Here is a 14,049-nt window from a genome sequence, read left to right on the forward strand (position 1 = left end):
CAATAGTTGCTGCTTTTCCTTTACTTTGCTGTGGAGCTCCAGCTCATCCCAATTAAATCACCTCAAACCACCATCTCAGTTCATCAGGTTTAGATCAGAGGATTAATGTGGAGGAATAACAGTTTTTTGTACTGTTTACTACATACAGGAATCCCTTATGTGTCCCGTCAGTTTTCATGTCTTCAATATGAATCTACAATGTAGAAAATACATTGAATACATAGAAACATTAGATTTTGAGGCACTGTGATGTGTTTGTTTAGTTTTTTAACATGGTTGAATACATTTTTTAAGTGGGTTGGGTGGGCTACAAGTTGTAAAGGTGGGGAACCCCTGCTGTAAACAGTCTGAGCCCACAGCAGAAGAACTTATGACCTGGTATGTTCCACTACACCTGCTATCATAATTGAAATTTACAGGCAGGACAGAGTTCTTTCCAACATAGCCTCCAGCTACATGCTAACCTTACTGAGACACAGTCTCCATTTATAAGTCTAGTCTGGCAACCTTCTTGTTTTGCCCAAAGCTCTGTAAAATAGTTTTTCTCTGACCAGGTGAAGTTTCTCTCTTTAGACAAATATGTGGATCTTGGGTTGCTCTCTGTGATTAATACTCATAAACTTTATTCTCTCTCCTGCTTTTAAGGTGGTTCTCCTTAAGAGCCTGAGTTTAACTCAGTGGTTCTTTCTCATGTTCTTAAGGTGGTTCTCATTAAGAGCCTGAGTTTAACTCAGTGGTTCTTTCTCATGTTCTTAAGGTGGTTCTCATTAAGAGCCTGAGTTTAACTCAGTGGTTCTTTCTCATGTTCTTAAGGTGGTTCTCATTAAGAGCCTGAGTTTAACTCAGTGGTTCTTTCTCATATTCTTAAGGTGGTTCTCATTAAGAGCCTGAGTTTAACTCAGTGGTTCTTTCTCATGTTCTTAAGGTGGTTCTCATTAAGAGCCTGAGTTTAACTCAGTATTTCTTTCTCATGTTCTTAAGGTGGTTCTCATTAAGAGCCTGAGTTTAACTCAGTGGTTCTTTCTCATGTTCTTAAGGTGGTTCTCATTAAGAGCCTGAGTTGTTCTTGGTGGTTCTTTCCCATTTTTTAAGGTGGTTCTCATTAAGAGCCTGAGTTTAACTCAGTGGATCTTTCTCATGTTCTTAAGGTGGTTCTCAATAAGAGCCTGAGTTGTTCTCAGTGGTTCTTTCTCATGTTCTTAAGGTGGTTCTCATTAAGAGCCTGAGTTTAACTCAGTGGTTCTTTCTCATGTTCTTAAGGTGGTTCTCATTAAGAGCCTGAGTTTAACTCAGTGGATCTTTCTCGTGTTCTTAAGGTGGTTCTCAATAAGAGCCTGAGTTGTTCTCAGTGGTTCTTTCTCATGTTTTTAAGGTGGTTCTCATTAAGAGCCTGGGTTTAACTCAGTGGTTCTTTCTCAGGCCCTTAAGGTGGTTCTCATTAAGAGCCTGAGTTTAACTCAGTGGATCTTTCTCATGTTCTTAAGGTGGTTCTCAATAAGAGCCTGAGTTGTTCTCAGTGGTTCTTTCTCATGTTTTTAAGGTGGTTCTCATTAAGAGCCTGGGTTTAACTCAGTGGTTCTTTCTCAGGCCCTTAAGGTGGTTCTCATTAAGAGCCTGAGTTTAACTCAGTGGATCTTTCTCATGTTCTTAAGGTGGTTCTCAATAAGAGCCTGAGTTTAACTCAGTGGTTCTTTCTCATGTTCTTAAGGTGGTTCTCATTAAGAGCCTGAGTTGTTCTTGGTGGTTCTTTCCCATTTTTTAAGGTGGTTCTCATTAAGAGCCTGAGTTTAACTCAGTGGATCTTTCTCGTGTTCTTAAGGTGGTTCTCAATAAGAGCCTGAGTTGTTCTCAGTGGTTCTTTCTCATGTTTTTAAGGTGGTTCTCATTAAGAGCCTGGGTTTAACTCAGTGGTTCTTTCTCAGGCCCTTAAGGTGGTTCTCATTAAGAGCCTGAGTTTAACTCAGTGGATCTTTCTCATGTTCTTAAGGTGGTTCTCAATAAGAGCCTGAGTTTAACTCAGTGGTTCTTTCTCATGTTCTTAAGGTGGTTCTCATTAAGAGCCTGAGTTTAACTCAGTGGTTCTTTCTCATGTTCTTAAGGTGGTTCTCATTAAGAGCCTGAGTTTAACTCAGTATTTCTTTCTCATGTTCTTAAGGTGGTTCTCATTAAGAGCCTGAGTTTAACTCAGTGGTTCTTTCTCATGTTCTTAAGGTGGTTCTCATTAAGAGCCTGAGTTTAACTCAGTGGATCTTTCTCATGTTCTTAAGGTGGTTCTCATTAAGAGCCTGAGTTTAACTCAGTGGTTCTTTCTCATGTTCTTAAGGTGGTTCTCATTAAGAGCCTGGGTTTTTCTCAGTGGTTCTTTCTCATGTTCTTAAGGTGGTTCTCATTAAGAGCCTGAGTTTAACTTAGTGGATCTTTCTCATGTTCTTAAGGTGGTTCTCATTAAGAGCCTGAGTTTAACTCAGTGGTTCTTTCTCATGTTCTTAAGGTGGTTCTCATTAAGAGCCTGAGTTTAACTCAGTGGTTCTTTCTCATGTTCTTAAGGTGGTTCTCATTAAGAGCCTGAGTTGTTCTCAGTGGTTCTTTCTCATGTTCTTAAGGTGGTTCTCATTAAGAGCCTGAGTTGTTCTCAGTGGTTCTTTCTCATGTTTTTAAGGTGGTTCTAGTTAAGAGCCTGAGTTTAACTCAGTGGTTCTTTCTCATGTTCTTAAGGTGGTTCTCATTAAGAGCCTGAGTTTAACTCAGTGGTTCTTTCTCATGTTCTTAAGGTGGTTCTCATTAAGAGCCTGAGTTGTTCTCAGTGGTTCTTTCTCATGTTTTTAAGGTGGTTCTAGTTAAGAGCCTGAGTTTAACTCAGTGGTTCTTTCTCATGTTCTTAAGGTGGTTCTCATTAAGAGCCTGAGTTTAAATCAGTGGTTCTTTCTCATGTTTTTAAGGTGGTTCTCATTAAGAGCCTGGGTTTAACTCAGTGGTTCTTTCTCATGTTTTAAGGTGGTTATAGTTAAGAGCCTGAGTTTAACTCAGTTGTTCTTTCTCATGTTCTTAAGGTGGTTCTCATTAAGAGCCTGAGTTTAACTCAGTGGATCTTTCTCATGTTCTTAAGGTGGTTCTCAATAAGAGCCTGAGTTGTTCTCAGTGGTTCTTTCTCATGTTTTTAAGGTGGTTCTCATTAAGAGCCTGGGTTTAACTCAGTGGTTCTTTCTCAGGCCCTTAAGGTGGTTCTCATTAAGAGCCTGAGTTTAACTCAGTGGATCTTTCTCATGTTCTTAAGGTGGTTCTCATTAAGAGCCTGCGTTTAACTCAGTGGTTCTTTCTCATGTTCTTAAGGTGGTTCTCATTAAGAGCCTGAGATTAACTCAGTGGTTCTTTCTCATGTTTTTAAGGTGGTTCTCATTAAGAGCCTGGGTTTAACTCAGTGGTTCTTTCTCATGTTCTTAACGTGGTTCTCAATAAGAGCCTGAGTTGTTTTCAGTGGATCTTTCTCATGTTCTTAAGGTGGTTCGCAATAAGGGCCTGAGAAAGAACCACTGAGTTAAACCCAGTGTCCAAAGGAGAACCATTTTAAAAACATGAGAAAGAACCACCGAGAACAACCCATGCTCTTAATGAGAACCACCTTAAGAACATGAGAACTTATTGAAATCTCCCACACTAAAATGACAGGTGTTTCAGTTTTATTGTCCAACCCCTGTATGTATGTATGTATGGATTTAGAGATGGGTAAATGGGTGTTGGATGAAAGGACAGATGAACTAATGAATGGATGGTTGGATGAATGGGTAAATGAATGACTACAATAAAAGAAAGTAAGAGCTTAAGACTTCTGTAAGTAAGTAACAGCCAAAACTCATACAGGAGCAATAATGAACAAATATAACTGAAATATGTACAATTTTAATATGCTTGTGTTCATTGCTAAGCCACTGGTTGACTGTGCTGCATTCCCTAATGCTAACTAATGCAGTTATACCATTAAATAAAGCACTGTTCATCTGCTCTAAGTCTTTAAATTCACATAACAATCCTCGTCCACCTGGTCTCAGCTCTGGAAACTGTAGCCGGGAGTGTGTAAGTGTGTGTGTGAGTGTGTGTGTGAGAGTGTGTAAGTGGTTCAGTTGGGAATGGTGCTTTGAAAACGCCATTAAAACACTGGTTTATGAGCTGAATTGGGATTTGATTTTGCAGAAATGTGAATATTTCTGCTGAATATTTGGAGAGTGCATTATCATGGCGTTTGGCTGTTTGTGTATTTATCATTTTATGGGTTAATGATTAAAAATGGGAGGATCTGGACCCAGTGGGCCCAATCAGAGCGCTCCTACAGACTACTGAGTTTACTACACTCATACAAACACACACATTCCTCTGGTGATGCATCCAACTGCACCTGAGTGCTGCTATCTCTACAGCACCCCAAGTGGTAGCATTGCCTTAGCCTAGCATAGCACTTACACACACATACATATACACACATTAACACATATACACAAACACACACACACTCAGTAACCCACACAGGGCTCGTTTGCTGATGTTAACAGTGAGCATTCATCTGGCTTCTTAAAGAGCACAGCAGACATTAGCCAAGCCAAACTGTGCGCTAAGTGTGAGCTGAGGGAGTAACTGCAGGCCACATAAACCCTGTTAGCGGACGCTTAGCCATCTGTGCACGTCGCTCCACCAGAGCCGGGCCCGGCGTTTCCCCACCCAGCCCGTCCTCATCTGCATGCCGACCTCTACAGACCCGCCCTGTCCTTTACAGACTGTTCATGCATACACAGCACATTCTCCACACACCCCTACCCTTTAATCCGTGACCCCCGCGGGGAATTAGCTGTCACCCAAACTCCCCGACAAGAACAAAAAAGGCAATCACGCCGGATCAAAGGCTGTACCACCTGTCCGGCCCTCGCACTGCTCAACCTCCTCTCTCACAACTTCCACCAGTCGTGCGATGTCAGGCCAGGCTGGATGTGTTAGAGGTGTAAAAAAAAAAAACGTGTTACAGGATGGTGAAGGTGATGCATCCCTCACGGAAAGTGTGATTTATACCTGAACTTTTCTGGTTATGACAAAAACAACAACCTGGACACCTTGGTCTTCCTCTAAATATTCCATACGACACACTTTCACAATTATATGCTCTATAATACAATACAATACAGTACACTTTACAATAAGCATCGCAAATTACAGTATTTATAGTACGATAGTAATAAACATAGTTAAATGATTAATGGTAACTAATTTGGCAGGTAAATATTTGCCACTTAAGACATTATTAAACATTATTTTTTGTTCATCTCTGAGAAAAAATAAGAGAGCACTTCAGTTTCTGAATTAGTTTCTCTGATTTTGCTATTTATATGTATATGTTTGAGTAAAATGAACAACTGAAATAACAAAAAACAGACGCAGAGCTTTCAGACCTCAAATAATTCAAAGAAAACAAGTTCATATTCATAAAGTTTTAAGAATTCAGAAATCAATATTTGGTGGAATAACCCTGGATGGTTTTTAATCACAGTTTTACTGCATCATGTTCTTGGCATCATGTTCTCCTCCTCCACCAGTCTTACACACTGCTTTTGGATAACTTTATGCTGCTTTACTCCTGGTGCAAAAATTCAAGCAGTTCAGTTTGGTGGTTTGATGGTTTGTGATCATCCATCTTCCTCTTGATTATATTCCAGAGGTTTTCAATTTGGTAAAATCAAAGAAACTCATCATTTTTAAGTGGTCTCTTATTTTTGGTGTTGTTGTGGTATCCTTGGTGGTTGCGATAATGTTGATAAGTGATTGCTAGGTGGTTAAATGGGAGGACTGTTTGACAGTAATAAACATAGTTTAATGCTCAATGATATTTTGTCAATTAATTAAACATTACTTATTGTGTGTACATGCCTAGAAAAGTTGGATAATTGCACAGCTAGCATGGCTCACACTGATTGCTAAGTGGCTTCCGTGGTGTTCTTAAGGTGTTTGCTATAATATCCCAGGTGGTTGCTATGGTGTTGCTGACTGGTTGAAATTGGAGTTTTGATGCTATCCGTGGCGGTTCCTTGGTGTTGCTAAGTGGGCGGTTGCTTGGTGGTTGTTATTGTGTTGCTATTGTATCTGTGGTGGTTGCTATGGTGTTGTTAAGTGGTTGCTAGGGTGGTTACTAAGGTGTTTGTTGCAATGGTGCATTTAAGTGGTTGCAGTTACCTGCCCTAATGGAGTACGTATATTTTGTTGGCTACCAAGACATAGAAACTCTATGGCTTGAGCGTATATAAAAATGCATTTCTAAAAAAAATATATACATTTTTCATACCGTAGGACCTTACAGTCTGAAGTTTATGGTAGATTAAGAAGTTTGAATTTTGAGGTTTGAATATAGAAGCAGGATATACTCAGCATGAACAAACAAACATAGAAATGAAGTATTTGATTAATTTACTGCTCCTAGTAAAAATATATATACAGAAATGAGAACCCAAACAAAAGCAGACACTGAATCATTAGTAAAGAAGAGGACAGAGGAGAGGTCAGAGCCTCCGTCAGCCTGAGGACAACAGCAGAGACACCTATTACAGCCATTGTGCAGGTAATTATATGGAGGGCTTGTTTTTGTGCATTCTGCCTCTCTGTACAGGATGTTTTCCATACTTCTGGGAAATAAAATATTAAAATGTTGAAGCTGCTTCACTACGAGCTTGTTTATTTCCAGCATGATGACAGAAGCACATATTTCAATGGCCTGCCTGCTCTTAATGAAAGGCCCATGCATTAGCCCGAGTCACGAGGATGAATGTAATGCTAAAATAAACTTGTGTTTATGAAACACAAACAAAACAACAAGGGATATTTCATACATACAACATCAGCGTCTGAGTTAAAGGGCTTATTCGTGCCTTTGTATTGGGCAAACATACATCAACCATCAGTTCTTATCCTTACTATTATCATTTACATTATATTAAGTGCCTTTGTGAATGTACAGTGTGAATATACGGTACCAGTCAAAAGTTTGGACACAGTTTAGTTTAGTTTTCCATTGTTTTAAAATATTCTGCATCGTAGATTAATAATAAAGTCATCTAAACTATGAAGAAAATCACATGCCATTATTTAGCAGGAAAAAGTCACCATAAATGGCTTTAAGTTCTTGAATTTCTTTCCCTCTTAACGTGAGTAATGTTCTAATTTATATTATGAGAAGCAACAACTACTCAACTACAGATGCATCTAAAAGGAGTGCTTCCCTCTGTTGACAACTTTTATGCAGATTTTATTTTCCAGCAGGACTTGGCGCACTGCCCACACTGCCAAAGCTACCAGTTGATCTTATACAATATTAATATTTTCTGAGGCACTGATTTTGGGTTTTTATTGACTGTAAGTCATTAAAGAAGACATGCATTCATGTAAAATTAGGTGTTTGCAAAATGCAAAAAAAAAAAAAAAACATAAAAAAGACTAAAAAAACCAAGGGATATCTATTTTAGTCTGGTCACTTAATGGACACTACCTCCATTAATCTATCTATCTATCTATCTGTCTGTCTGTCTGTCTGTCTGTCTGTCTGTCTGTCTATCTATCTATCTATTAGCCCATATTCTACATTATACTGAATCATACAGTGACAGGAGGTATACAAGCAAGTCTATTAGAGGAAGCCTATTACTGAACACCTCCACATCATTTAAGGAAAAGATGTAAATGATTTAGAGAGGCATTTGGCACCATACTAATCCATTAATATTAGCGTAACATTATTTATTAGCCACATTAGCCTCGCAGTGCCACTGCAAAGATAAAAGATAAAAAGATAAACCCCAGGAAAGTTATCCAAATCAGATTTTTCAACAGTCTATTTATGAGACAATCACATTGCATCTATTTATTCTGATCTCCTGACCTTTTAACCTTATAACATTATCTGGAGAACATTTACCTTATCATACTAAAGTGTAAAATTGTGTTATATTAACACGTTTTTATGTTTTAAATACAAAAGTACCAATTGGTTTCATATAATATTCTTATTTTCTGAGACACTGATTTGTTTGGGGGTTTTCATTGGCTGTGATGCATAATCATCAACAATAAAATAATTAAATGTTTAAAATAGATCACTCTGTGTGTTTCACATTTTGAACTGAATTACTGAAAAAAAAGTAGTAGCATTTTTTAAACTTTTCAATGATATTCTAGTTTTTAAGATGCACTAGTTTTATTAAATACTTACTGTCATTCTTTGTTTTTAATACTTTTAAATGTTCACTTTGGAGGCTTGGTCATCACTTTTGATATTTAAATGTTTTGAATTCTGGTTAAGACCGAAAAACTTAAATCTTTCTCAGTCATTTTTCCTTCTTACTGTATTTAGGATACATTAAATATATATATTTTTAATCAGCTTTGAAGATTTCTGCAGATGTACAGGATTAATGGTACCACTTTAAAATAAGACTACCCTTATAAAGGGTTTAGACATAGTGTATAAATGAGTTTATGAATTATTATTGATTAGGTTGTAAATGCTTTAAAAAACATTGATAAGCAGTTACAACACATCGGTTGAAAAGGCAACAGTGATTTATTGTTTGCTTAGTCATATAAATCAACTTAGTCATTTAATTTAAGTATTTAGAAAGATCTGAAGTTTGACAGTATAAATAAATGTGGAACCACATCTGAAAATTTTCAGCTCATTGTTGCCATTTCTATTTATGTGTTCTTATATATTTTTTTAACTGCTTATTAATGGATTTTAAATTATTTGCAACCTAATTAATAACCATTAATAAACTCATGACCATTAATAAAGCCTTTATAAAGGTAGTCTTATTTTAAAGTGTTACCGGAATAACATATCAAACCTACGTAGCTTTATTGAACTGAAAATTGTGATTCTAAACCTCTGAGTTGTAGATCTCCCTCTGGCCTCAGCCTTCCTCACCTGATTCTTGAGGTCCAGTTTGGGGCATGGCCGACCTCCATTGAAGGGCTTTTCACGAAGCCACTTGGAGCGCACCTTCAGGCCACTACCACAGGAGGCGCTGCAGGCTGACCAGGCAGACCAGGAACTCAGGCGACAGTCTAAGGGGCATGGGATGTGGCACGGCTCCTCCAGTAGCCCTGTATGGACAAACAGCATCATTAACAAGGTCATTAACATCAGCGATCTGCATTTTCAGGGCTTCATACCTTACTTTACTTACTATATGCTGTATCAATCAACAGGTTCATAGCTAATTACTAATATTTATCAATAAACAAAGATAAATTGATGTGTTAATCTGAATTGACATCTCAAACGTCAATTTATATCCCATTTAACCCTCCTGTTATGTTACGGGTCAAATTTTAAAGTTTGAAGATCTTGGAAAAATAGTTAAAAGTTTTTGTTCATCATTAAACCTCTTCTGCTTGTCTTAAATAAAGTAATCAACATATAATATGAAAATGGTGCATCATTTATGTAGGTATATGTTGGTCTTTCAACAGTAACAAAGTAGTGAAACATTAAAAAAGTTTGAACAAGCATTTTTTTTTTAAAAACAAGTGAATAATCCTAATTTAACCATCACCTGTTAGAGGTAAGGAACACCTTTGCACTAAATATTGATAGAATATTTAGTAATGGAGTTAGTAATTAAATATTTACTTTTTTTTTTGGTTTCAGACATATTTTGGATAATTAAACATGCACCAGGTCAAATTAACCCTGGAACACCATTGTTGTTCCTGACAAATTAATATTATAGGAGGGTTAAGCTAAATAATGATGTACTGATTTATGAATATACAATACCAGTCAAAAATTTGGACTTTTCTCATTTAGTGTTTTTTTATTATTTATTATTCCTAAGTGATCCAGACTATGAAGGAACACATAAGGAATCTCGCAGTAAACATAGGTGTTAAACAAACCAAAATACCATGACTTTTACAGAAATGGCAGCCAGTCAATTAAAAATAATCAAGAACTTTTGAAGTATCCTCAATTGTAGTCGCCACAAAGACCATCAAAAACATCCCCAGGAAGAAGGAGCAAGAGGATAAGTTCATCAGAGTTCATCAGAGTTACCAACCTCAGAAACTGCAAGTTAATACATCCCCAGATAATTTAGATAATATAGTATTTGTGGTTTGTTTAACACTTTTAAGTTACTACATGATTCCTTACATGATGTTCCTTTATAGTTTGGATCACTTCAGTATTCATTAACAATACAGCAAAAAAGAAAAAGAAAATAAAGGAATGAGAAAATTTCCCAAATTGTTGACTGGTACTGAAAATCCTCCAAGGTTGCAATTTTTACACATTTTCTTCAGTAATCCAGATACTGCATGTCCTGATGGTCACTGGAGCATCGCATACTCCACTTTGTTTCATGCAGTTTTATTGTAGCACTGTTCTAATCATAGTCTTACTCTGCAAAGGCCATCATTCCCCCTGACACTCTCTAACATCCTGTTAAAGGAAGCATTTCTTTAGCATGATCACATCACTGATTAACACCAGACTCTGCGGTGAAACCAGTGTAAGCAAACACATGACTGTAGCTGGTCTCGAGTTCCTGTCTCTCACTATGGTGCTAATAGCACGGTACACACAAGTCTTGCACTCACACCAACTAAATTACACAGAGATGCTCACACAAACCCTACTGCAGCCACCTGCTGCAGTTATTACTCACAATCTTCCGAGAGGGAGGAGAAAAGCTAAGATCTGTAGGTGGTGGAGAGAAAACAGTGGGCAAGAGAGAAATACGAAGACAAAGACGGTTACAGAAAGAAGAAAAGCAGACAGGAAGAAAGAGGAACAGAATAAAAAGGATGCGTTGCCCATGCTGGGCATTCAGAATAAGAACCACCAACCCTATTCAAGACAAGACTTCTAGGGATTTATTATTTTTAAGGTAGAAAAATGTTTTCTTTACATATTGCTGAGCTGCTTGTGGCCCTACTATCATTACTAGGGTTGACCAACTCTCTCTCTCTCTCTCTCTCTCTCTCTCTTTCTCTCTCAGGATTCTAGATTCTCACTCTTACACTATCTCTCTTCCTCTCTATCTCTCTCTCACTCTCACTCTATCTCTCTCTTTCTCTATCTTAGGATTCTAGACTCTGTGTCTCTAAATATTTAGATTTAGATTTATTCTCTCTCTCACCGTATCACTCTTCTTGCTGTCTCCCTCCCTCAGAACAGCATTCTGCAATCTCTTTGGTCTGTTTGAATTTTAACGGTTGCCTATTGGTACAAACAATGCCCCAAGTCTTCTACCAGTAGACCTTGGATTTGTCAATAAAGATAGAGATAGAGTTCCAGTCTGTAGCAGTCCTGCGTCTCTCTGTTCAACTGTCCAATGATTTGCTATCTCTCAAAGTCTATCAACTGGAGAGAATGTCTTTAAAGTGCATTTTAGAGGAATGTGCACCAGTTAATAATCTCTCACCAAGAGGTACACTACTCAAAAGAAGCCATAAACTCTCATAGAGACTTTTTAAAGGGTTAAAAATGTGTTAGCACTTTTCCACCAAAATAAATCTAGTTTCTGAACCAGTTCCCTTCCATGGTGCCTTTCAGCAAAGCAATCCATGTTTCCAATGGTTTTAGTGTAACAATCAAAACGTCACATCATACATCATTAATAGAGTGTTTCACAGTGGTGGTGAAAATGGTTCGCACTAAAAAAACTAGTATTCTTTGTTTCCTGCTGCGAACGAACGTTCCTGGTTCCAGAACCTACTTTTGTTGGTGGAAATGCGGCAAAAGGTTCAAAATTAGATTTGCAAACCAAAAAGTTTACCTATTTGTATGAAAACAATAAACTATAATATGGCCATGTACGTTTCCCTTATTTTCAGGGTTACCTTCTGCAGGACCTTGTGGGATGTTTAACAGACAACAAAAAAGGAATTAAACCATATGAGTTGGACTCCTTGTGGTCACGAAAGGAAAATAAGGACAGTAATTGAAGAGGATGTGAAGTATGAGAGCATACAGTAGATATCCTACAGTTAAACTGACCTGAGGTGCTGCAGAGTGAAGGGTCCATCAGGCGCCCCCTCTGGTCAGTGCAGGTCAGAGCACGGTACCGGAGCCCCTGTCCACAGCCCTGGGATTTCTGGCCCCTGTGGCCCCTCCAGCCCTGAGGCGCGGTGGGTAAAATGCATGCTGACCAGTTTCCCCACGTCTCAGAGATAAAGTCTTCACAGGGACACGGCTCTGATTCCACCAGCGGGTAAACATCCTCCCTCTGGCAGCGCGATCGCTTCCTACTGCGACCTGAGAGAGAGAGAGAGAGAGAGCGAAAGAGAAAGAGAGAGATAAAGAGAGTGAGAATTTATATACACTACCAGTCTAATGTTTTACAACACCCACATTGTTTTCCATATATTTTTTTTCATTTAAGCTCTTTAGGTTCAGTCAATAACCGGAAATGGTACAAAATCCACTGTACAAAATGTTGCAGCAAATAAATCAAAAGTAAATTTAGTATTGGAAAATATTAGTATATTGTAAAAGTATATTGAAAAACAGAAAATATAATGGAAGAATAAATAAGTATCTCAATACAGTTCTCTATGGGGGAATGTTCTGTGGAATGGGTTCTTTAAAGCTGTATCTGAATGCAGTGAGTGTATTATAAACTCTGAGTGAGCCTCAGTTTGAGTGACAGGTGGATGTTGATATCTTCTTCTTTCTGATTGATGGTTGACTGTCACACACAGAGGACCTGTCCCGACTGAATCACACCAAACACACGGTTACACTCCTGATCTGCTGAATGTACACATCTCTCTCTCTCTCTCTAACACACTCACTGACATGATGTCTCTCTCTCTCTTTCTCTCTCTCTCTGATTCTTAATCTCTCTCTTAAGATTCAAGATTATCTCTCTTTCTCTCTCAATACCTTTCATCCTGTCTCTCTTCTTCTCTGTCTCTCTCTCTCTCTTTCTCTGTTGTCCTCTCTCTTTATCTCTTTCTCTCTCAGGATTTAAGATTCTCTCACACACTATCCTTCTCACTATCTCTCTGCCTGTCTCTCTTCTTCTCTGTCTCTCTGTCTCTCTCTCTCTCTCTCTTGTCCTCTCTATTTATCTCTTTCTCTCTCAGGATTCAAAATTCTCTTACTCACACACTATCTCTCTTTCTCACTCTCTCACTATCTCTCTCTCTGATTTTCAATCTCTCTCTCAAGATTCAAGATTGTCTATCTCTCTTCCTGTCTCTCATCTTCTCTCTCTCTCTCTCTCTCTCTCTCTTTCAGGATTCAAGATTCTCTCTCTCACACACTATCTTTTTCTGCCTATTTTCTTCTCTCTCTTTTTCTTTCTCTATTTTAGGATTCAAGATTCATCTCTCTCTCTCTCTCTCTCTCTCTCTCTCTCTCTCTCTATTATTCACTGGCACTTACATGCTGTCTCTGTTTTTTCTCTTCATCTCTTGTGCTGTGTCTTTAAAGATTTAAGATTCTCTCTCTCTCAGACTATCTCTCTTCCTCTCTCTTTCTCTCTCTTTAATTTTCAATCTCTCTCTCAAGATTGTCCTTTTCTGTCTGTCTCTTTCTCACTATCTTTCTTCCTGTCTCTAATCTTTTCTTTCTCTCTCTCAATTTCAGGATTCAAGATTCTCTCTCACAAACTATCTTTTTTTCTGCCTCTTTTCTTCTCTCTCTTTCTCTATTTCAGGATTCAGGATTCCTCTCTCTCTCTCCCTCTCTTTCTTTTATTCACTGGCACTCACATGCTGTCTCTCTGTTTTTTTCTTCATCTCTTGTGTGCTGTGTCTCTAAAGATTTAAGATTCCCTCTCTCTCTCTCTCTCTCTCTCTCTCTCTCTTTCTCTCTCTTACTGGCTATGTGTTTCCCTCTCTCACTGCCTCTCTCTCTTGCTGTCTCCCTCCCTCTCTTTCCCCGTCTCTTTCTCTCTTTCTGTGTCTCTCACTCCCTCCTCATGCTCATCAGATAAGTCCTGAAGATGTTCCCCTGAGGATTCACTGTAATATCTGCTCTGATCATCCCATCTATAAACAAACAGGTAAATT

At 38.2% G+C, this 14,049-nt stretch overlaps 1 protein-coding gene across 1 annotated transcript in view; it reads right to left on the reverse strand.

Annotated features, from left to right (window-relative positions):
- Positions 1 to 14,049, reverse strand: part of thsd7ba (thrombospondin, type I, domain containing 7Ba) — a 391,489-nt gene that overhangs the window by 50,404 nt on the left and 327,036 nt on the right. Inside the window, exons 17-18 of the mRNA XM_049484694.1 lie at positions 12,029 to 12,286; positions 8,951 to 9,129 (exon numbers count right to left, since the gene is read on the reverse strand). Of these exons, the coding sequence (XP_049340651.1) occupies positions 8,951 to 9,129; positions 12,029 to 12,286 (437 nt within the window). The remainder of the gene's footprint in view (positions 1 to 8,950; positions 9,130 to 12,028; positions 12,287 to 14,049) is intronic.

Source organism: Astyanax mexicanus, chromosome 11 (genome assembly GCF_023375975.1).
Source record: "Astyanax mexicanus isolate ESR-SI-001 chromosome 11, AstMex3_surface, whole genome shotgun sequence".
Taxonomy (NCBI): Eukaryota; Metazoa; Chordata; class Actinopteri; order Characiformes; family Acestrorhamphidae; genus Astyanax; species Astyanax mexicanus.